The sequence below is a fragment of the Micropterus salmoides genome, unplaced genomic scaffold, assembly GCF_014851395.1.
Source record: "Micropterus salmoides isolate LMB-PRFRI ecotype aquatic unplaced genomic scaffold, ASM1485139v1 Ms_hic_scaffold_10, whole genome shotgun sequence".
Taxonomy (NCBI): Eukaryota; Metazoa; Chordata; class Actinopteri; order Centrarchiformes; family Centrarchidae; genus Micropterus; species Micropterus salmoides.
In genome coordinates, this window is record NW_024040041.1 from 10,629,267 (window position 1) to 10,652,499 (window position 23,233).

General features: G+C 40.8%; 2 protein-coding genes across 4 annotated transcripts; both read left to right on the plus strand.

The window, feature by feature from the left end:
* Nucleotides 1-821: 821 nt before the first annotated feature.
* LOC119885559 (extracellular serine/threonine protein kinase FAM20C-like) lies at nucleotides 822-10,289 on the plus strand. The gene is made up of 11 exons (XM_038695640.1): nucleotides 822-969; nucleotides 2,499-3,038; nucleotides 3,805-3,983; nucleotides 5,833-5,911; nucleotides 6,123-6,215; nucleotides 6,594-6,709; nucleotides 6,817-6,997; nucleotides 7,997-8,106; nucleotides 8,368-8,449; nucleotides 8,665-8,724; nucleotides 8,907-10,289. Exons 2-11 carry the CDS (start codon nucleotides 2,500-2,502, stop codon nucleotides 9,163-9,165), a joined length of 1,698 nt encoding a protein of 565 aa, XP_038551568.1. The 5' UTR covers nucleotides 822-969; nucleotide 2,499; the 3' UTR covers nucleotides 9,166-10,289.
* Nucleotides 10,290-11,057: 768 nt separating this feature from the next.
* sp100.1 (SP110 nuclear antigen, tandem duplicate 1) lies at nucleotides 11,058-23,009 on the plus strand. Of its 3 annotated transcripts, XM_038695652.1 has the most exons (17): nucleotides 11,058-11,196; nucleotides 11,303-11,479; nucleotides 12,780-12,954; nucleotides 14,378-14,608; nucleotides 14,787-14,906; nucleotides 15,089-15,222; nucleotides 16,720-16,764; nucleotides 16,847-16,886; nucleotides 17,244-17,339; nucleotides 17,479-17,607; nucleotides 17,714-17,853; nucleotides 19,063-19,131; nucleotides 19,889-20,025; nucleotides 20,846-20,963; nucleotides 21,083-21,157; nucleotides 21,367-21,510; nucleotides 22,231-23,009. In XM_038695652.1, exons 2-17 carry the CDS (start codon nucleotides 11,336-11,338, stop codon nucleotides 22,312-22,314), a joined length of 1,881 nt encoding a protein of 626 aa, XP_038551580.1. In that variant the 5' UTR covers nucleotides 11,058-11,196; nucleotides 11,303-11,335; the 3' UTR covers nucleotides 22,315-23,009. The 3 variants fall into 3 exon arrangements, with proteins under 3 accessions (XP_038551580.1, XP_038551588.1, XP_038551596.1); XM_038695660.1 differs by lacking the exon at nucleotides 19,063-19,131 and having other exon boundaries at nucleotides 11,084-11,479; XM_038695668.1 differs by lacking the exon at nucleotides 17,244-17,339 and having other exon boundaries at nucleotides 11,085-11,479.
* The last annotated feature ends 224 nt before the right edge of the window (nucleotides 23,010-23,233 follow it).

The following is a 23,233-nucleotide window of genomic DNA, read 5'->3' on the forward strand; positions in this document are numbered from 1 at the left end:
ATTAATTGATTTATTAGTATTGCCTGTGCCATTGTTGTCCAAAGCATATTAAAAACCCATTAATTAATTTAATATTCCAGTTTACAATTCCAAAGTTTATCATCATCAAACTGAATAATTAGGGCAAATTGGTATTGTCATGCATTTTTATTTTTTTCTTTCTCAAACATGTAAGATTTATCTGAAGTAATCTGTGTGTGTGTGTGTGTGTGTGTGTGTGTGTGTGTGTGTGTGTGTGTGTGTGTGTGTTTATATTGTAATCTCATTTGTGACATTTAACAGTTGTTTACATGTAATGAAACACTCTCAGAAGCTGTAATACCATAGCTTATTGCTGCGGGTTTGGAAAACATCAGCCTATTCTACTGGGACCTGCTGCAATCTATATAATACATTCTCTCTCAGAGCAAAGTTAGCTAATTAACAGAAATATATAGTTGGCTAATTAGCATAATATGCGAGAGAATGATTTTTCAACCCTCAGAGGACAGAAAATACAGGAGATGTAATGGAAGGTGTATGATAAAAAGTGGGAGAAAAGAAGAGGGGACAGGTTCAATGAAAGACAAAAAGAGAGAGTGTGTTAAACAGATGAACAGATGTACTACTATGAGACAGTGATATCGTGTCAGCCCTATGTACAGGACTGTTGTGTGGCAACTGCATTAGCACCCAACCTGCAGTGATCCAGGCAGACTAAAAGATCATTTAGCAGTAATATCATTCCCTTCCTCTTGACTGTGGGTCACGCAGACACAGGTCACCGCAACCGCAGCATGCCAGTCCTCTTTCTTCTATTTGGATTGCAGTGGCCGCATGATAACAAACAAACATACAGGGGCAGTCTTCCTGGGAAAGAACAGGGCAAAAAAAAGGGTAGAAATGCCACCAAACCCTGAGTATCTTCCTCATTAACAGATGAAGAAACAGAAGAGAGAGGAAAAATAAAGGTCTTGAAGGGGAAGAGATGTAAGTAATTCCTCCAGCCTGCTGGTCCACATAGGGAATTTACAAGCAGCAAGTTGTTCAATAATTTATTGATTTTCTTAGTTAGCTTTTCTTTCTTTGAGGATTTGATGTAAATGATTATCTGACAGTTTTCAGCTCAACTAGTGAGTGAAAGTATGTATGGGGTTGTGTCTCTTTGCCCGGTGTAAATTAATCAGTGGATTGTTTATTCTTCTACCTATTAGTGTGATTTTGTTGAGAATACTGTTCAATATTGTTTTTAGGAAGAGCCTCCAGTTTACTGAGGAATAAAGGATGCAGGAATGTATTTCACACTCCTAAATATCCCATAAAGTGGTGTTTATGACAGTTGTTTAATTGTATCTTGATTATCTTGTAACTGCTGCTGAATTCCTTTAAAAGTGAGATGTTATTGTGGGAGTATGGGAAGTACGTTTGCATCACAACATTCGTTCCAATGGGTTTTGTGAATGGTACAGCATGTTTAAAAATGTTTCAGCAGACTATTTGTCTCCAAACAAGTCAAAGATTCTGAGTATCAAAGTTTTCCATTCCATCTGCAATTTACAGTACCATGTCCCACACTGATGCATTTTTTCTGCTTTCCATTTTGTTCCAACAGGTGTTCATCAAAAAAAGTTGGTTTATAACCGACTGTGTCACAGAAGTTGTGTGTGTTTCTGATGTGATTTTAGCCATTCCAGCAGCATAGCTCTATGGTCGGCAGTATCAGTCTGTCAGTCGTCCACCACTCATGTTCCCCAGAGGATGAATCTTAAGCCCCTTTTAAATTGGACAAAAACCCACTAAGACCTATTAACATCTGGCTTTTGTTTTCAGTAGGAAAGGATACAATTGACACCCGGTTGGACACGCAAATCTTCGCCCCTTTTCCGGCACGACTGTTTCACCTTATTCTATCTGTGGATGTCATTAAACGCCTCATCCGTATGTTTATGTTGTATTAGCATGTTAGGCTAACAGTGCACCAGCAGCTACATCCTGTAATATCTGCGCACTTGTCACCGGTCACTTTCTCGCTGCTATGGGCTACACCCAGCAACCACTGTGACATTGTCACTGGCTTCCATGCTTCTTTCTGCTGTTTCCTAACCCTGTTTTCCAGCATGTTTGTGACATTGAATGCCACACGTCAAAAAATAAATAAATAAATAAAACCAGAAAAGACAAACTTGGCAATGTGACAGGACTCACTTGCCTACATGACAATGTTTACATTAGCATTTAGCTCAAAGCCCTGTTCAGCCTCACAGAGCTGCCAGCATGACTGTAGACTTCTCAAATATTGTGTCTGAAACTGTATCTTACTGTCAGTAAGCTTCATTGCAAACACTTGTCTACCTTTTTCAGTTACCTCAAATTGGTGTCTTTGTTAATTTGTCTACTCCAGTGTGCGTATAAGTGGAATGCACTGGTTTCGTGTTGATCAACTTTGAAGGTTTGGCAGGGCTGCATGGTCTGTTTGGATTTTAAATATCTCTCTGTGTTGTTTTCTCTCTTTCCTCCAGCATGATAAGACAGAACACGGGTCGATCCACTCGATCCATCTATCTGGGTCTGGCGTGTCTGTCCCTCGCTCTCCACCTCCTTCTGGCATTTTTTTGTCTCTCTGTCCTCCAGACAGCCTGTGTCCTTCCCACCTCGTCTTCCTCCTCAGTTCCAAGAACAGATACTCAGCACCATCAGTCTATCTCCCACTCCTCCTCTTCCTCTGCTGTCTCTTCACATAAACTGCCAACGATCTCCCAGAATGAAGAGCATCACAAACTGAATGCCACAACGTTTCACCCTAAGGAGAAAGACCCATTCAGTGGTGCCACTGAGAGGGGAAAGAAACTGATTGGAGCTGGAAAAACGATTCAAAAGGTCAAGGGTCGTTCTAAGCTGGAGGCGCTGTTTGAGCACCCGCTGTACAACCTGCCACGCCCAGAGCTGCAAGAAGATGATTGGCTGCTGAGGTTGAAGACAAATGAACATGCAAGGGAGGCAGGAAGTGAAGAGGAGGAGGAAGAGGAGAGGGAAGACGCCATCAGTAATGACAGTGAGTGGTAAGTAAAACAACTCTGGTAAGAACGATCCGCAGGTTTGCTAAATATCCACTAGATTATGCATTAACATTGGTTTTAGAATCGAGTTCTTAATGAGACTGAGTTCCAGCGGCCCGGCTTTCCACACTAAAATCTTGTATCAACACGTGAACATTAAAGGTTTCAGCTTGCTTTACTGACAAGATCATAAGCCTCTTTTTAGCCATGCTGGTGACAACGTCAGTTTGTTAGTTGGTTGGCCCACCACTTTGGTCCAGACTGAAATATCTCAACAACCAATGGATGGATGTCCATGACATTCTGTACAAATGTACATGGTGCCTGGAGGATAGCATACTGACTTTAGTGATCCTCTGACTCTTCCTTTTTAGTGACAGGTTTCAACAATCGGATTGCCATGAAATTTGGTACAGATATTCAACCTTTGGTGAATCCCTGACTTTCATCTAGTGCCATCAGGGCAAAACTTCTTTTGTCCAATACTTTGTTTTATACCTGCAAAACGAATGACATTCCCACAGCGTGCTAACACACTAAACTAAGATAGTGAAAAATGTTACCTGCTAATTTAAAAATATAATGGTAGCTTGCTAACACACTAAACTAAGACAGTCAACAATTTTGGCATTCTTTATTACACAATTCACCCCTACAGCTTGTTTTATACCTCAGAGCCAACCTGAATCCAACCCACTGAACTTCAGTTTGACTGTAACCTTTATCGGCCAATTCTGCCTATTTATCACCTCCACTTTCTCTCCTGTAGGCAGAGTGCCAGTCGGGAGGAACGCTATGACAAAGTCACTTGGACGAGCGACGTGGATACCCACCCTCTGTGGCTGCGGTTCCACCTGGGCATTTCTCGCCAGGAGCTGTATGACAGGAAGGATCCCAACCTGGCCCAGCTGACTCATTATTTAGCAACGCAACGTATCGTCAAGGCTGGTGAGCAAATGAGGGGGGTGGGGCCAACAGGTGAGAGGACAGAAAGAAGGAGAGGGCCAGAGAGAGACGTTAGAGGAGGGTGCACAGTAAGTAAAGACACTTCCTGAAATGTCAGACAGACAGAATTGCTTCTCACTGGCACACTTGTGTAAAATGATTTAGAAAACATACTGCAGCCATGGTTCTTTCAATATTATCCATGTTCTGCCAAAACTTGCACAACCCACTCGTTTGAAAGTAGTTAATTTAGGCATTAACATATTAAAGATCTGTATCTGTATTCAGCACTATATTTAGGATGCAGAGATAAAAAGGCTTTTACTGAAACAAGGCAGCCTGAGGAGCCATTTATTAGGAACTGTGATATAAGTGGAGTCTAGTTTACTAGATTGTAGTCTACATTACAATTAAATTAGATTAACTCTTACTTTTTTCATTTTCAGTGCCACTATCCCCATCTTTGTCCTAGTTTTACACATTATGTTGTCAAGAGGGTTCAAATTCTAAATCTAAATTTAGAAACGTATCTTTACCCTGAAATGTCCTTCTAGTGTTAGGGTTTAATTTAAGTATGAGCATTCAGATTCCTCTTGACACAATTACAAAGTCACTACCATGCTGCTTTCTCATTTCAACTCCCTTTGTACAAACAAGCTAGTCTGCGAGAGAGCCAGAGGCAACACAGAGACTAAAGTTTTCACTCAGTGAATACAGTAAAATGTGCTAAAGTTCACATTTAGAGAGCAGCGAAGTTGACATTTTTAGAAATACATTCACACAAAGGCTGTAGTGTGTGCTGTTGGTGTGGTGGATTGCAGTACATTGCATTGGACTAAACCACAACAAAAGGAAGCAGCAATTGCTCCTTGGAGCAAATTAAGTTTTACATGCACACTCAGATCCAAAGACACACCCACACCTACACACAAAATACAAATGAAATGCAAATGCATAAAGGTTAAAAAAGAAAACGACCGAGGTTTTATAAGAAACAGATAACCGAGTGTGTTAAATCTGCAGCTCACATGTTGTTTTGTTGTAGGGTGATCAATATAATCCTCCCTCAAACTTATATTATCTAAACACCCACTCACACAAAAAAACACTGACCCGAGTGCACAAGTAGTCCACATACATAAACAAATAGACACACAACTTCACTTGCTTCAACACAAGCTCTATTTGTGTTCATCTCAGACACCCTGTCCCGGTCTTTAACACACCGCAGAATGAATAATGCATTGAGATTCGTGTTATATGCTGCAGATTAAGCAGTAATCTCTGCTACAGGCTGATTTTCCGTGACTATGTCATCTGTTTATTCTTTATAACACTCACCGTGGTGTAAATGTGTGATTTAACTCATTTACACTGTTGTCTGAAGTTTTTTTTTAATGAAATACTCATACAAAAGCGCCTTGGTGTCCGATTTACAGTGATGCTAAAATTAGTTTAAATTATTTGCCAACCAGCTAATGATACGCTGAGTTCCTTGCTTTATGTGTTGAAGGGTGACAATGTCACCAAAGAGGCCTTCAAGATGGCCAAACAATTCATATGGTTTTATATAAATAATGCAGGGGCATTAAGCATTAAGTAGTTTATCCAGATCTTCTTGCTGTAATGTTCCATTTGGAGGCTCCGGTGGTAGTTGGTGGTTTAACAATGTTATAGGCCACCATGTGGAGAAACAGGTGTACTGCACAACATTGAACATGGACCCTGTGCAGGCACTCATTTAACCATCACACGTTTTGTTTTTTAGTGTGTGAGATGTGTTTCTTATGATGACTTGCAAATATCATAATGTAAGGGTGTAAGCAATGATCACTTAATGCATATCTTCCAGTTCAGAAGACAGGAGGAACCCAGCTCAAACTGGTCATGTCGTTCCCCAACTACGGACAAGCTCTGCTGAAACCCATGAAGTAAGACACCACTGTAACTGAAAACACAAATGGCTGACTGGTATCAGTTAGGTTAACTAATTGGAGTGATCTGGACTGAGTATCTGTTGGGCAGAGGTCACATTTTTCATTAAACAACACAGTACAGCAGAGCAAAATTCTACTTTTACACTTGACATATGTCAGCATACAGCCTTGTGCATCCATGTTTATGTGTGTTTTTGTCACACAGACAATCCAGAGATGCAGAGACGGACGTAAACCTCTTCTACTTCTCAGACTTTGAAAGACACAACGCAGAGATCGCTGCATTCCACCTTGACAGGTACAGAGTCGGTCACACTCTGTCAGCAGGCAGCAGGTGTCCTGCTCGGCAGACAGACCATCCTGTACCCACCAGGTCACTGGTCCAACATTGGAATAATTCATTCATGAAGCTACGGTACAGCTTGTGTCATACAGATACAAGTAAAGTGAAACTTGAAAAGAATAATAATAATAATGCATTACATTTATATAGCACTTTATCATGGAAACTCAAAGCGCTTCACAGTGTAGTGGGGGAGGACTCACCTCAACCACCACCAACCTACTTGTTTTCTTTCTCATTCCTTTTTCTACGCTTTCTCTTGCTTATGCTCTCTGTCTGCCCCCTTTTTTGTGTGTCTTTCTTTTGTTAATGATTGCGTCTGTTCTGTCTCAGATTGTTGGGCTTTAACAGGGTCCCTCCGGTGGTCGGTCGACTCATCAATGTCACCGCAGAGATCAGAGAGATCACCACTGACCACAGGCTGTCTAGGACCTTCTTCACGTCCCCTGGTATGTGTGTGCATGCACGTATGTCAGCATGGATCCGTGCCTGCACCCAAAACATTAGAATTTCCTGTCCATACAAACTAATCCGTCGTATCTCTCACTCCTTCTAGTGGGGAATGTGTGTTTCTACGGCCGGTGTGAGTACTACTGTTCAACTGAGCACCCAGTGTGCGGTCAGCCACATGTACTGGAGGTTTCCCTGGCTGCCATGCTACCTGACCTCACCCTCGCTCCCCGCAGGTCCTGGAGGTCTCCGTGGAGACGCTCCTACAGTCGCATCAAGCTCGCACAGTGGGTGTCATCACTAATAATTAAAGAATAGGTATTAATAATGAACAATTTGAACAGAAAATAGCCCTGCAGTGATTACCATCTTTGTTTTGTCTACATGCATTCTCACACTGTGTGTTGGGCAGAGTTTTGGGAATGCCTCTGTTTGTTTTAAATGTCTTTGTTGTTTAAGTTTTAACTGAAAGTGTTTGTAATGTTGCTGACTTGTTGCTGGCGGAGTTCATAGCTGAGATGAGTTTATGTAAAATTATGAGTCTTCACTGCTCTCTAGTGGTCCTAATGGAAAACTGAAACATAACATTAATATCGATGAGCCTGTTGGAGGACAATGTGCATATATTTTTATAGATGATGTGGACACACTGTGCAGGAGCTCAGCTCAATGTGACATTGTGTCGTTATCACAACAAAGAAATAGTGAACCACAAACCTTACTGAGCTAAAATAACTTTATACTAAGCTGACTGTCAGCCTACAGTCTGTAGCTTCCTCCTGGTGTCCTGTTCTGCTCAGGTAGATTTTATTTTAGGACATTATGCACAGTGTGTCATATCACTGCCCCAGGCAAGGAGGCAGGAGCTGTCCGAGTTACTCACACTCATGTGCAGGATTTGTTTTGATTGATTTGGCAACACATTATGTTGTTATTGTGTCATTTCTGGGCACTGTTTTGGCATTTTGATCATTTATTGTTTCTATCTGGCTGGAACCAACATGAGCTTATTTAAATGTGCACCTTATTGTCAGTTGGCCCGAAAAGGAATGACACATTGTACACTGCCTCAACATATACTCAGCATAGTCAACTTAATACATTGTGAAGTTGAAACCCAATCAGCCTAAATCACAACGTCAGGCCACAATAGGCAATTTAAATTTGTTTCTCAGATTAACTTGAGTTCAGTCTCAACACTAGCCACCATGGCTGACCAGATAAAAAAACAGCTGAAATTCAGTCGTATCCATTTTCTTCTACTCAATTTGCATTGTTGTTCCCAGGTGGGAGAAGGACCCGGCGTTCTGTGACACAGTGAAACAGACGCCTCCTTACAACCACGGCACCAGACTGGTGGATCTCATAGACATGGCTGTGCTGGACTTCCTCATGAGTCAGTCTCTACATTTGAAATTTAACATGGTAGTCAGTGTAATGTGAGGGGTGACTGACCTTTACATCCTCCTTGAGAGAGGGGGGCATTTGATATTTTGTACATAAATGTGTAAATAAGAGTAGTATTTCCCATATTAACGCACTCAGGATGTCATGAATTTTCATCAATATATGCCATTATTAACTTTTTGTGTTTTTTAATTTCTACAAAAATGTCTCAGTCACAGTCTGAATACACATTAATGTTTTTCAATCCAAGGCAACATGGACAGACATCACTATGAGACGTTTGAGAAATTTGGCAATGAGACTTTTCTGCTGCATCTGGATCACGGACGGGCGTGAGTACCATAAATCATAATGTCATAATGTTGTTGTTATAGTGCAAGGAAAAAAAGGGATTTTTATGTTGTAACAACTAACAGATTTTTTTTTTTTTTTTTCTATGCAGCAGCCAGTTAAAACATTGTTTCATTTCTGACGGGGGTTCAGCCATTGTGGGAACATTTCATTTATACTTTCTTGTGACTGCCATGTTGCTGATAATGTTTTCCAGGTTTGGGCGTCACTCTCGAGATGAGCCGTCTATTCTAACTCCTTTGCAACAGTGTTGCAGGTAAAAAGATACTGCAAGAAGTAATCATTCAAAAGTGAAGTTGCATGGTGTTGCACAGAAAACATCAGAAAATATTGTTCTGCATAAAATTAAAAGGCCAAGAGCAAATAAGGAAACATAAACGCTCTTTAAAAATTCTAGTCTGTGTGGGTGTCAGTGTCTCTTTTGCTCTGCACTTGTAGGATCCGTCGCTCCACCCTCCTCCGCTTGCGCCTCTTATCTCTCCCTGGCTTCCGTCTGAGTGATGTCATGCGTGAGTCATTGGCCCAGGATCCTCTGGTAGGGGTGGCCCCCCTTCTCTCTGAACCACACCTCTCTGCTTTGGACCGACGCCTTGCAGCCATCCTACAGGTGGTGCAGACCTGTCAGCATCACCACAAAGACGTAATTTACAACGATTTGGTGGGATATAATCACGACTACGATCAACAGCTTGACTGAGGGGGGAAATGATATATTAGTCTCGTATGGCTGTGTTGAAATAAGGGTTTCATTATAGATTTAGGGTAAAAGCTGGTGAAAATGGAGCCAAAGGTTGACAGCTTTGAACATCCCCCTGCAATATTCAGAACATTGAAGTACATGTAATATTTTCCAATATCAAGATGCTCATGAGTGAATAAATTGGTTCGTTCAATATGCTGAATCCATAAAACATCACAACCACAGGCTTCTACCTTGAAAAAGACTGAACAGGTCAATCGATTAACTTTAGTCATTAAAGAATGATGGATGTATAAGGGATAAAAAATGTATCTCATATTCTTTTCCAAGGTAAACTGTACCCCCCGAAACTCTGCCCGCGAACGGTGGTGCTCATAGTTATTGTGCGGTAATTATGATATAGACAAAGTACCTGTTAAGTTCTCTGCTTTTCATCGACAGGCCTTTTTGTCACGGGCCCTAATTTATAAACATAATTTCTCTCCGCACCAATATTATATCTGGAACAATCACGACATTTTCTATAAAAACAAGTCCCTCTTCTTGGAATATTGGTTCAGGAATAACATTTTACTGGTAAGTAAGCTTGTAAATGAGGAGGGCTTTCTTCTTAGTAATCAGGAATGTCTATTTCTACTATATGGGAGCCCTGTAACACCCAGAAACTTTGCTCTGGTTTTGGATGCAATCCCTTCAGGAATGTTAATAGACCTGACCTTCAGATTGTACCTGCATTTGATCCTGGTGTCGAGTAGGTATGGTCTGCTTCTCTTCCCATCCACATAACAACAGGGATATTCATGCCTTGTTCCAAGAAGATATTGTCAATATGTCAATTTTTACTGGAACCAATTTGTCAATGATCTGTGCTGAAGAAACATTTGGATGCTGCCCCATAAACACTTACTTATTAACAAGGTTATGGAAGTATCCTTAAAGATTATTCATAGATTCTAAGGATAGATTAAAAAGGACACTGATCCTAACTGGACCTTCTGTAAGACTCAGATAGACTCAAAGAAATTATATTACATTTGTTTTGTCACTGTACTTGTGTAAAACTATTTTGGCAGGATGTATGTACATTTATCAATGATAATATCTATCCAGGTTCAACTTGTTCTGGCAGAATGTCTTTTTTGGGGTTTTCAGTAATGAAAAGCAACACTGCAACCATTATTTCATAATAAATTTCATGTTGTTTCTGGCAAAATTAAAGTACAAATTTACAAACAAAAAAATCCCTATTTATAGAATAGAAAATTTATATATATATTTTTTTTCATGCTCTCCGTGTGTTTTTATTTTTAGCACTTACCTGTTTTATCATGTAGCACTTTGGGATTTGCGTAAATATAAAGTGCATTACAAATTAAATGTATCATGTGTATCCTTACAATGTAGCCTATATGTCCTACATGCCCTTGTCATTACTTTTCTATTAATAGAAGAGAAAAGACATTTTAATATTTGCATACAGTTTTACCTTGAATTTGTATTCGGCCTACCGAAGATGGACTGATAGGTATTCAGTATTTCAGGTCATTTCATACCTCTGAACATCAGAGCACTACAAACCCAAGTCAAGACACCAAAGATATGACAGATTGAGCCTCTCACTCTGTTGTGGATGACGCCCCCTACCGCTACTGACCAGAACTGCGACTTGCCAACAGAAAAAACAAACGGGCTACTTTCACTTTCCCAACGTCACTGGAGAGAAGAAGGTAGTGGCAACGGCCTGCCCTGTCGGACAGTCCCGCCCTGAAGGTCCAGCACCACCCATAATACCATGTCAGTCCTGAAGGGAGGGCACCGGTTACCCTCCTCAGTGTGGGCGTAACTACACGTCCAACCCCGCCTTCCCGCGGGCCGCAGCCTTGACAAGTTGCAGGAAGGAGGAACTGAGAAAGCATTTGTGGGCAGAGCTAGAAGAGGAGCTTTGATCGTACTTGGAAAGACTTCCGCCTATACCCTGAAATCTTGTCATCAACTTGTTTTGATTTTTAGACACAGTCTTTTACACAGGTAAAAGTATTGATGCCCATTATTTTTTTTATTTAGCGCCATAGTTTGAATGCAACATCTAGTAGGCCTAAGTATTTGGAGATTTTTGGCCCATTGTTTTCTGCAGAGAAGAGGGGTGAAGTGGCCTTATTGACAAACCATGGATCCGCTGGACTTCCTTGAGTCGGACGAACTCCTGCGGTTCTTCCGCCGCCATAAAACAGAAATGTCCTGCATGGAGGACCCGCACATCTTTCTCTGCCAGCTCAAGGACCACGACCTGATCGCAGACGACGCATACAAGGTGAGACACTGAAGTGGAAACGTTGCGCATTTGTTATTGCCCTGCTCAGAGAGGAGTCGCACCTCCTCATGCGGGCGTTGGTTCAATGAAATGCGCGCAGTGAGAGCGGGAACTTTACAGCCTACTCAGCAATAACTTAGAGATTTTAAATTTGCCAAGGCAACAGGAGTGCTTAATGAAAAAAAAAAAATTAAAATGTATACTCAGTGGTAAAAAAGTATTCAGATCCTTTACTTTAGGACTAACAAGTAGCCTATCAATAGGCTACCACATTGTGAAAATACTCTGATACGGGTGTTTTTTCAAATGCAGTCTGTGGTCTACTTTGTGTTAGTTTAGGAGTCCTTGATGTGAAAGTTTGAGAACCCCTACTGCTCTAATACATTCTGCACTCCATATCTTACTTACATAAAAGCATGAGTGTTATCAGCAAAATGTAGCCTACTTATTATAAGTCAAAAGTAAAATGACTCATTCTGCAGGAACATGGTCCCTGTCAGTGTTTATATATTATATAATAGATGTTTCTGGATTAAGATTGCTGGTGTATGTTTTAGCCTATTTAACTGCTGTAGTTGTTTAAGGTTGAGCTAATTGTAACTACTTTGTAAACTGTTGTGTAGTTTAATCTACAGCAATGCCTCATATTATATGATCATCAAATGTTTGTAGCATCACTGTCTTTTGATGAGGCATGTATCAAAGAGTCAACTTTTCATGAGGTCCGACAAACAGCCTGTTTGCATCTTTGTGAAGAATAATTTCCCAGCTGATCCAAGAAGAAGGAGGATTTTCTCATACAACAAAGGAACACTTAATCCTTCAGTTTATCTAAAAAGTTTTAAATTAAAAATCATTCCTCAATCCCTGAATAGTTAAGTCCGTCGGGACTTGTCTAGCATTTCAAGTTCAGCATGAACCAATGCTGAAGGTGCCCCTGAGCAAGACCCTGAACCCCTAACTGCTTCTGTGGCGCTACACCATACTGCCAACTGTTCCTAATTAGGATGGGTTAAATGCAGAGAACTAATGTGGATCAATAAAGTATTTTTAAAAATAAAAATAAAACCAGACATTGAACAAATCAGGTAGACCCCAACCCGAAATCTGAGTGTCAAAGTGGTTACATGCTACTTATTAAGACAAATAGATCAGAAGTAAGCCAGCGTGAGAAAATAAATATGTTCTGTCAGTATTGTTCGATGTGTCAATCAATCACGACAATAAATGGCGGTATAGATTTTAGGTCTTATCGTCCAGCCCTGACTTCATACTTTTGTATGTGTGTGTGTGTGTGCAGAAGGTGAGTCGCATGAGGAGTAAAAAGAACATTACGAAAGGCCTTTATGACATTCTGGACTTGTTGGAGAGAAATCGATCAAGCCACATCAAAGTGTTCTGGAGCTGTGTCTTCAAAGAGCCCATCTTGAACCATTACCCCACCCTGCGAATGCTGCGCAACAGCCTCATGGACGGTCAGACTCTTTTTTTGATGATCATCAGAGCGTTAATGATTGTGATTCTGCTTGCTATGTTTATGTTGTCTTTGCACAGACAGCCAGACAGATAGACAGACAGACGGGCAGATAGATAGATAGATAATTGCAATGTTGCAGCAGCAGTGGTTTACAGAAAATGAAGACAATAAAATAACAGTTACAAAACATACGCAACTTGCACAAAACACGTATGAGGTAGGTTAACAAATATATATTCATTCAAACTACTATTCTAATACACATACATAGCTTAAATATATGTCTCAGTCATATATCTCATATCTGCGCATATGAGTGAATAAAGATGTGCATTGTCATTCTGAAGAAAGAAGTCTCCTGTCCCTGCCCAGAAAGGTGTCATTGTATATTTTAATTGCAACGGGCAGGAATGACTTCCTGTAGCTGTTCTTATTACTGGAGAGCTGAAGGAGTCTCCGACTGAAGAGACTACTATCTGACCAGAAGTGTTGTCCATAATTTTGAGCTATTTGTGCAAAATTATTCTCACCACATCCAGTGCAGAGGCTGCAGGGCAGTCCAAAGCACAGAGCCAGCCCTCTTAATCAGCTTGTTCAGCCTCTTAGTGTCACTGGCTCAGATTCTGCTGCTCCAAACAGATGGCTGCAAAGAAAATTATACTCACAACCACTGGCAAAAAATGTGCAACATGTTGCTGCGCACATTAAAGGAGCTAAGCTTCCTCAAGAAGTTGGATGAGTTAAGAAAGACCAGTCCCTCAAGGACTTCCATTATGTGGGTTGTTAATGCCACCGACCTATAATCTTTGAAGTCAGATAGAGATGACTTCTTCGCTACCAGAACAAGGCAGTATGTCTTCCACAGCATTGGAACCTTCTCCTGGCTCTGACTAAGGTTGCATAACTGGTCGGGGCAGGCCTTCAGGACCCTGGGGCTGATACCATCCAGCCCTTCAGCTTTGCTCTGGCGCCATCTCTCTAGCTGTCTCCTCACCTGGCTGCTGGAAAAAGATAGGCAGGGGGGGCATGTTTCCTAATGTGGCGGGGAGGTGACGTTGATGTCGTGTCCATGGGGCACACTGAGTACTTCCCAGTATGTGGCCTCAAACACCCCATCAGAATCTCATACATTAGACATTAAACATTTAGCTATTGGATACATGGTGTAAACTTATACTTACTAATAGATAAATCATGATTAAATTAGTTAGCTAAAAGTGTTTCAAATCTTGAGTTTCACACCACTCCAAGTAGTATGAAAGCAAACTTGGCCAAACCCACCTGAACACTGTCATTGGCAACATTGGCTGAGGAGGGGGAATACCCCTTGGCACTTGGTTAGAAAGTAAAACATCTCATCATTCTTTCACTATCATTTGTTCATGGCTTATAGTTGATATCCTATATCCATATAATTGCAGGGTCTTTTCATTTTGACATACAACTGCCCGAGAAGGGGGAAAGTGAAGAGACAGACGAAGGGGAAAGGAAGGAGCTTTCAGAAGATGAGGAGGGTGAAGAGAAGAAAGCAAACTCAGTAAAAAAGAAGAGAAAACTTAGAAGTAGTTCCGTGTGCTATGAAGACGAGCAGGCCGGGCCTTCGTCTCAGTTGACTCCAGGTCAGAGGAAGAAGTCCAAGAGAATACGCTTCTGTGAGTCACCTCCCACTTACACTTTACTTTTGTGAACATGACTGTACCTTACTTGAAGGTTTCACTGGGCTTAGGGTGGGAGAAATCACTCACTGTGAATTATGTTTCTCTGTGAGGGAAAGAAAGTTTCTCATTTGGAACAATGAAGTCAAAATGAATATATTTTTTTATTTTCCAGCTTCTCCCCTGAAGAAGGGAGAGAAGAACGCCATTTGGAACTGGCCCCTGTATAAGTTACAGCTGCCTGTGACCTGTGGACTCCAGGAGGGAATACTGGACAGAAACAGACTGGCTAAAGGTCAGGGTTAGGGTTAACAAAAACAAAACACTGAAAACCAGGACCAGGCTTAGAGATCTTTAATCCGATCTTACTGAATGGAATATTTGATATAAGAACCGCTGACAGTAACATATATTGGCCATCACAGCAGACGATTTGTCATTAACATTAACACATTCCCAATCCTCTGATCATTTTAGGGCAGAAGTGCATTGTGGTCAAGAGACAGTGGTTTACTCCAAATGAATTTGAGAAGTTGGCAGGGAAGGAGAGCTACAAGAACTGGAAGATGAGCATTCGGTGTATGAACACCCCACTGGGAAAACTTATAAAGGTTTGTTGAAAAGGGATTTTTAGTTTGGAATATACAGGTGCTGGTCATATAATTAGAATATCATCAAAAAGTTGATTTAATTCCATTCAAAAAGTGAAACTTGGATATTATATTCATTCATTACACACAGACTGATATATTTCAAATGTTTATTTCATTTAATCGTGATGATTAAAACTGACAACTAATGAAAATCCCAAGTTCAGTATCTCTGAAAATTAGTATATTACTTAAGACCAATACAAAAAAAGGATTTTTAGAAATGTTGGCCAACTGAAAAGTATGAACATGAAAAGTATGAGCATGTACAGCACTCAATACTTAGTTGGGGCTCCTTTTGCCTGAATTACTGCAGCAATGTGGCGTGGCATGGAGTCGATCAGTCTGTGGCACTGCTCAGGTGTTATGAGAGCCCAGGTTGCTCTGATAGTGGCCTTCAGCTCTTCTGCATTGTTGGGTCTGGCGTATCGCATCTTCCTCTTCACAATACCCCATAGATTTTCCATGGATACCATGGTCCTTAAACCAGGTACTGGTAGCTTTGGCACTGTGTGCAGGTGCCAAGTCCTGTTGGAAAATGAAATCTACATCTCCATAAAGTTGGTCAGCAGCAGGAAGCATGAAGTGCTTTAAAACTTCCTGGTAGACGGCTGCTTTGACCTTGGACCTTAGAAAACACAGTGGACCAACACCAGCAGATGACATGGCACACCAAACCATCACTGACTGTGGAAACTTTACACTGGACTTCAAGCAATGTGGATTCTGTGCCTCTCCTCTCTTCCTCCAGACTCTGGGACCTTGTTTTCCAAAGGAAATTCAAAATTTACTTTGGACCACTCAGCAGCAGTCCAGTCCACTTTTTGATGATATTCTAATTATATGACCAGCACCTGTATATGGAACAAGACTGTGTGACACAACTTGCTTTTCTTTAACATTTGCCCTACGCTTGGACCACACTACCTATCTCTACCTGTGTGTCATGGCTACCTCGCTCCACTGCTGCGGCTCATTTTCACACGCTGGTGGTGCCCACACAGACAGCATTTGTGCTGCCAGCCCTATCATTCTACATTGAGTTTGCCTTTGAGAAATACAATACAATTAAAGCATTGTTAACAAATGAAGATCCACAGAAACACTAGCGGGCTTTTAATTTGAAAAGGATACAGGAGGCGTTGATTTGAAAAAAGTAGATATTTAAATTGTAGTGGAAGGTGTCATGCTGTTGATATGATGTCTATATGACCATCAGATCATTTTCACTGAGAACTGCAGTGAAATAGGTGAGATATTGACTCGCGTGACACAAGCTGCGTGGCTGCTCCAACCAGTTAACATGGCCGAAATTAAAAAAAAGCAAGAGGTTCCGCAACACACATACGCTGCTCAGGTAGGCAGTGTGGCCCGGCCGTTAATGTTCCTATTTAGATCACCTCACACGCAGTTTGTTTTGAAAATTTTTTTTTTGTCTTCTCTTGAATTTCACTGCAGGAAGGTCACCTGGAATCAGTGAAGTACAAGGGAGGGTGTAAAAAGGTAAAAACAAAAACTGGTGAAAAAAAACTTGTTTTTCTTAATCCTGATCTGAGATATATACTTTTCTCCTTCTTCTTGCTAGGCCAAGAAATCACTGTTCCCAGCTGATCGTTTAATCACAGGTTGGTTGTATTAGTGAAAACACAGAGAAAATTTAGAAAATTAGAGGAGTATACATGGAGTATACTTATGAGAGTGCTACATTCCCACAAGCTATTAAAAGAGCATCCATTACCTCACATAAAATATTAAAAATGCTATCATTAGAGCCAAGCAAAGCAGATGATCTATCTGTCCAGCTATATCTATAATCAAATCTTTCATGTAAGTCCGCATATATGCAATTTAGATTTTTAAATGTATACAAAAAACTGTCAGCTGAGCTTCTTATTTGCTAATGTTGGAGAAATGATTGATACTGTATATGCAAACAACAAAAAATGTATTGTAAGAAACAAAGAAATCACCTCCTTTTTCAGTGTCTGAGGGAGAGGAAGATGAAGATGAGGAGTGTGACCTGGACAAGGAAGACCAGGTTTCGTTAAGCAGCAGGGAAAGTTCGGCACATGTCACAGGTGCAGGTTTCTACAAAGAGATGGTCAGGGTTGAAATGCGTTTACGCAAAAAGTAATACAGATCACCTCAGATGTCTCTCCTGTTCCAGTGTCATAGCCATAGTTTGTTAATCATACTCTGAACATGTGTCAATTACAGATGAGGAAGGAGAGGCGGAGGCACAGACTGAGGAGCAGCCAGAAGCCAGCCATGACAGTAGCAAGAAGGTTTTCAAAGTTACATGTGGAGCTGTAGCTGGGACCTTACACAAAAAACGATTTGCCTCAGGTTAACTATACCTCACTACACACAGGAAGGATAAAAATGTGTATCTGTACCACATTTTTAATTTCAGTGTGTCACTCTGGTTAACTAAACTGGCTTTCACCAACAGGGACTTGTGGGAAGAGTATTCGTACTGAGACGAGCTGGATGAGTCCAGTGGAGTTCACGAAGGAGGCGTCCTGTCAGACAGATGCCACCTGGAGGAAAGACATCAAGTGGGAAGGGAAACCACTCTGTGTCCTCATAGAGGTAACCATGTCGAGTGTGGTGTCATGACCTGTTTTCAGTCCTGGGTGATTTGGCGACAACCGTGGTAACAGCAAGTGCGGTTTTAATCCTACGCTCACTGAGCAGCTACATTGTCAGAAATATAACAACAAAGTAGCTGGTTGATCTGTTTATAGTGCAGCCAAACTAAGCGCTGTTTCGGTCAATAATAATTGCAACTGCAGTCTGATTTATTGCTGTGCACAGTGCGAGTAGTTTTCCACAGAGCAGCCGCACATGATAAAGTTGATCACCCTGCTGTGGAGATGGACATGCAGTCTGACATCTGAAACTCTGCATCTAACAGCTCACCGTGGCTGCTCCTTTTCTGATCTGTTGCTCCCATGACAATTTAAAAATGAACCAAATTTTGAAAATGACAGTTGCCGTGTAGATGCATTTTTGAGGAACAATCACCAACTGCGGGACAAAAAGCATTGCAATTCCTGTGGCTGCTCCACATTAAAAGTCAGTTTGTTTGACTGTTGAATGTTCAGTTTGCATTATCAGTAACTTAACACATAAATGAAGAGCAAACAGTAAGCAGTGAGATAAAATGTATGCACAGTCCACATACAGGTTGCCTCAGTACTTCTCTGACTTCTGTCCTGAAGGCAGACAATTTATATCCTTTGCCCAACACCTAAGTCAGTCTGAGTGGATTTGCATTGGCTCAATACACGTCTGTTTCATAAGGTATTGAATTTCGTTGCTTTCCTGGATAAGACAGGTCACACTTCAGCGTTACTTAGAGTGCTATTGTGATAACAAAAGAGCAAAAAGTGGAAAGCAGCTGAGATTCTAGAGCAAGTTCAGCTCCCGTGTGATTTAAGGTGTGACTCCACACAGGGCGGGCCTCTGCTCTCCTCACAATAAAACCAAAGGTTTAACTCACAGGGATCTGTAAATGATGGAGCCCCTGATGTCCCATAAGATTTTTTAAAAAATATCATCTTATGGGATTTCAAGGGCTATGTAGTAAAGCAGTGTAAATGTGCTGTTAGTCTCAGCACAGAGCTGTATGTCATATAGAAAAGCAGGGCCTTAGAAAACTGAAAAGGCAATAATAGGATAAAATGAATATAAACTTTTTAGGAAATACATCTTCTAGGGAACTTTTATGTAGCCATGGAGAGCCACAGGATTTGTCAAGCCTAAAAGACCTAAACTATGAAATAATTTCTATTTCAGGCAAAAGTCTTGAAGATCCACTCACCGCTGTGTCCTTGCAGACTTTGCAAACCAGATAGTAAAGACCTGGTAAGTTTGTTGCTCAGTTTTTAGACAAGCAGCCTTTTCTAATTCTACATTCTTCTTTGTTCTGCATGAACAATGCAACAATGCAATGGCCATTGCAGCATTTTACATGTAAAGTAAAATGATCAGTGATGTTAAATAGTACAAAACCTGTCTCCCACAATAAGCTACAGCTGAAAATCTGACCCACCTGCGTAGTGTATACCTCAGTCGCTCTCGTGCATCAGTGTTAAGTGTTGGACAGTAAAATCATTACTATTCACAGTAAAGAGTAGTGTAACGGATTACTATTTCCAAAACAGTTAGCCTGTATTATTATAGTTACTATTCCAAGTAGCACTGCGCTACTGAACGCACCATTGAATGACGTGCTGCAGCTCAGCGGCACCTGACCACCATATGTTGTTTAAGTCAGTTGTTAACCAAAAAGCTAAATGAAGAAAGGAGAACAAGGGAGAGAGGCGTTCTTTCCACAGCTGTAAGTAGCTATAAAGGCCTTTTCAGACGGCTTGGATCCGCAGGTCGTTCTGCTCTCCTCATAAAGTGCAATTTATACTTCTGCGTCGAATCAACAGCATAGCCTCTGCGTAGCCCCGTCACCTAGACCGAAGCCTGACGTGCACCTCCTCAAAAATGTAACTACACATCGATGCGATGTGCGATCCAATCGATGCGATTGCGATCCAATCACATGCCTGCAGAAGCAACATGTAATTGTAACTGCGTGTAAACAAAGTTGCGTCATGTCTTGTCGTGGCAGGAGAATCAGAAAAACGATGACGAGTGCTGCATCTGTAAAAGTGAAGAAGAAGAAGAAGTGCTGGTGGTGTGTGATCAGTGCCCTCGCTCCTTCCACCAGAAATGTCACCTGCCTCATTTAGAAGACGACATAATAGGGTGAGGTTTGATCAAAAAAAGGCGGGGGGGCAGTTCCCAAAAACTACTCTGACCTCTCACACATACAGGCTATTTTTGTGATCTCCTTTTGATAACTAATGCAATAAGTAATGTAATATTGTTTCACATCCATTCACTGAGCCTCCCCTGAAACTGTTTGGAGCCAGTAGAGATAAAAAAAAAAAAAACAGCTAAAAGAAGGTGAGTTTTTCCACATTTCATGTGGAAGTCCGGTTAGTTTTGATGGTAAATGGTCTGTACTTGTGTAGCGAATTGAGAGGTCCTTCTCCTGACGTAATGCTTAGTTATTAAATTTATATAGAAATTTGTCACATCAATCTCAATGTCACAGAGAAAGTATTTTGTTTCAATGTAATTGTAATGTAGTTCCGTAACTGCTGGATGAGCAAATAACCAACGTTAGCTATATCAACTTTCTAAGGTGATAACATGTAAATGTGATGTTTACAGCTTGTTGCTCCGCCTCCAAGTGGCCAAAAACTCTTCCTTTACTCCTTAAAAATGGAAGTAACAGTAGCAATGGTGGAATCAGGAAGAAGCCTCTTCCAGTTCAGTTTCAAATAAAAATGTTTGCTTCACTAACTTTGTTAAATGACAACCTGAGATTGTATAATTTTATTTAGATTGACAAATGCAGATGTTGGGAGTTCACAAATTACATTTAATCTAAATACTCAAAGAGAGGGGTCCATATTCTGTTCACAACTGACTGTGTGTGTATATGTATTTGGATGTGTGTGTGTGTGTGTGTGTGTGTGTGTGTGTGTGTGTGTGTGTGTGTATGTGTGTGTGAGAGCAGGGACGATACACCATGGATGTGTACTTTCTGTGTATTCAAAACCAATCAAGATTGCTATTACTGGGATGAGCTGGAATGGGAAGCTGCCATGTCTTGCCAAATATCACAACACATGCTGGTGAGCATATACACTCCGTGACTCTCTGTCTGTCTCTCCGCCTTTAAGTTATCACATCTTAATGCCTGCCTCTGTGTCACACTGCCTTCACTCTTCACTCTTTTTCCTTCCGTCAACAGGAATGCCAGTATCTCCTTCTGTGTCTGTGGAGTGCTGATGAGGAGCAAACATTTGCCAGAAACCCAAGCCTCTATGTCAGTCTTTTTCTTTGCTATTTCCATGCACCTGTTTACTGTCTTCCTATTCATTAAACATATCGCCAATTATTTAACTTATATCAAATGAAGTACACTTAATAGTCTGGCTACTGGAGGAATCACACTATCTACAGGTCTTTGCAAACAAAACACAAATGTGTTGCAGATTGTTGAGTATTTCATTCATTTCTGCTCGGCACCCACAGTTGAGAGACTACTCCACTGTGATCAAGACTCCGATGTGGCTGGGCAATGTGGCAGACAAACTCCAGGAGCAGCTCTACAAGACTGTTGGAGAGTTTGTGTCCGATGTCCAGCTCATCTTCACCAACTGTGCTTCATACAACCGGGTAAGAAACGGTGTCACTAAAAACCAGGTTTAGGATTTTCACCATTTTTGCATGTGGTACTAAGAGGTTTTCATGATCAGTCAAAGGCACAGTGAGTAGGATTTTCAAAAAGAAAAAACAAGGTATAGACGCATACTAAGATAATACCTCTCACCCATCAATTGTGACCCACTGACTAGTGTGTGGCGGTGTCTGTATCTGCAGAGACCCTGCCCTCTGCCTGTACTTTCATATTGTTTTACTGTGTTCTGGACATTTCAAGGTGTCAACCTTAGCGCAGCGCGTGAGGGCGGGACTGTTTAATAACATAGCGAGCAGGTTCCAGGAGCAGGAACAGGTCTGTGTCATGGCAGATCTGTGTCTGTACACACATGCACAACAGAGGCCACAGCGGACAGGATGAAGCGATGGAGCGTGGCTTTTGCTGCAAAATCCGGCAATGTTGCTCTTTCCTGCAGGGCTGTGAGGAGGTTGTGTTTATTTGTGCTGTTTATTTGTGAAACCATTAAAAAAAATCTAATTCACTGCTTTCTTCTAGCTAACCCTGCTCCCTCTCTTCATCACCCTTTAGGTCGCTAGACCAACGCTGCTCTCTCTCTCTCTCTCTCGCTTGTTGAGCCGAGGAGCAGGAGCCAACTTAGAAAATCCTACTCATTACGCCTTTAACTATCATTCTTTAGGAAATATTACAGTGACACGGACTGTTATGTTGTTTTGCAGGATAATGCTGAATTCTTGGCCATGGGCAACAGACTGAAGGAGTTCTTCGATGGAGAATTAAAGAAAGTGTTACACATCTGTTAAAAGACTTGACCGGTAAACAGTGTTCAGTTTTCAAACTCGGTAGCCACTGGGGAAGGTTAATATATTGTTATTGGGAATTACAGCCTTGTGGTATATCATATTTTGTGACATATCCCTTGTGTCTAGTTAAAACATCCCAAAAGAAATAATTGCTAATCAAGAGAAAGCAAGGGACTTTGACTTGAAATAAGTCAGACATGTAACCAGTTTGATTTCTGTACTGTTTGCACCACAAAATTTAATTTGGAAAATTAAGACGTTTTAACATATAGAGGACACACTCAATAAAAACTTGTTTATGGGTCTTGGGGAGAACTACTGCATATGTTCGAGCCTTTTGTTACTCCAGAGGGAGCTGCATGAAATCTGATAAATTGCCTCAATTTTATTTTACTACAATGAATTCATGAAATCAATTTCCATTTTTTGTTTTGTTTACTCACAAACGGTACAGTACAAACTACTAAAAACAACCCATGGATCTGTGTTTCTCTTCAGTATAAGAGTTTGTACAATGGAGCAAAAGTATTTTATATGAATTATAATATTTAATTTTTTTATTAGTAAAACATAATTTCCTGTATGTTGGTCCCAAAATGTATTTTATTGCCATATGTTTATCTGATGTTTCACCACGTGTTTCAGGAAGGTTTCAAAATGTATATATAATAAATGTATGTATATAAAAGTTCAAATCTATTTGCCTAAAGCATTTGCATTATGCAAAATTCCATTTCATCACACAGTATTTAAAGTGTGATTTAATTGTGCGCTCTCTTTCTGTCTCCCTCTGTTTGGTCTGTTTTTAAAAGAAAAGATTTTTTACAGTTTGTGTTAATCTTTCATGACACAAACCTTCCTCTTACAGGTTGAATCTACAGTACTGTGCAACAGTCTTAAGGTGGTGTGGAAAAGTACC

Bases quoted from the DNA above. Each gene is read 5' to 3' on its own strand.
- LOC119885559 (XM_038695640.1), top strand. From the start codon at position 2,500: ATGATAAGACAGAACACGGGTCGATCCACTCGATCCATCTATCTGGGT. The intron at 3,984-5,832 runs GTGAGCAAATGA...CATATCTTCCAG, and splicing joins GCAACGTATCGTCAAGGCTG to TTCAGAAGACAGGAGGAACC. The intron at 8,725-8,906 runs GTAAAAAGATAC...CTGCACTTGTAG, and splicing joins CCTTTGCAACAGTGTTGCAG to GATCCGTCGCTCCACCCTCC.
- sp100.1 (XM_038695652.1), top strand. From the start codon at position 11,336: ATGGATCCGCTGGACTTCCTTGAGTCGGACGAACTCCTGCGGTTCTTC. The intron at 14,907-15,088 runs GTCAGGGTTAGG...TGATCATTTTAG, and splicing joins CAGAAACAGACTGGCTAAAG to GGCAGAAGTGCATTGTGGTC. The intron at 20,964-21,082 runs GTGAGCATATAC...TTCCGTCAACAG, and splicing joins AAATATCACAACACATGCTG to GAATGCCAGTATCTCCTTCT.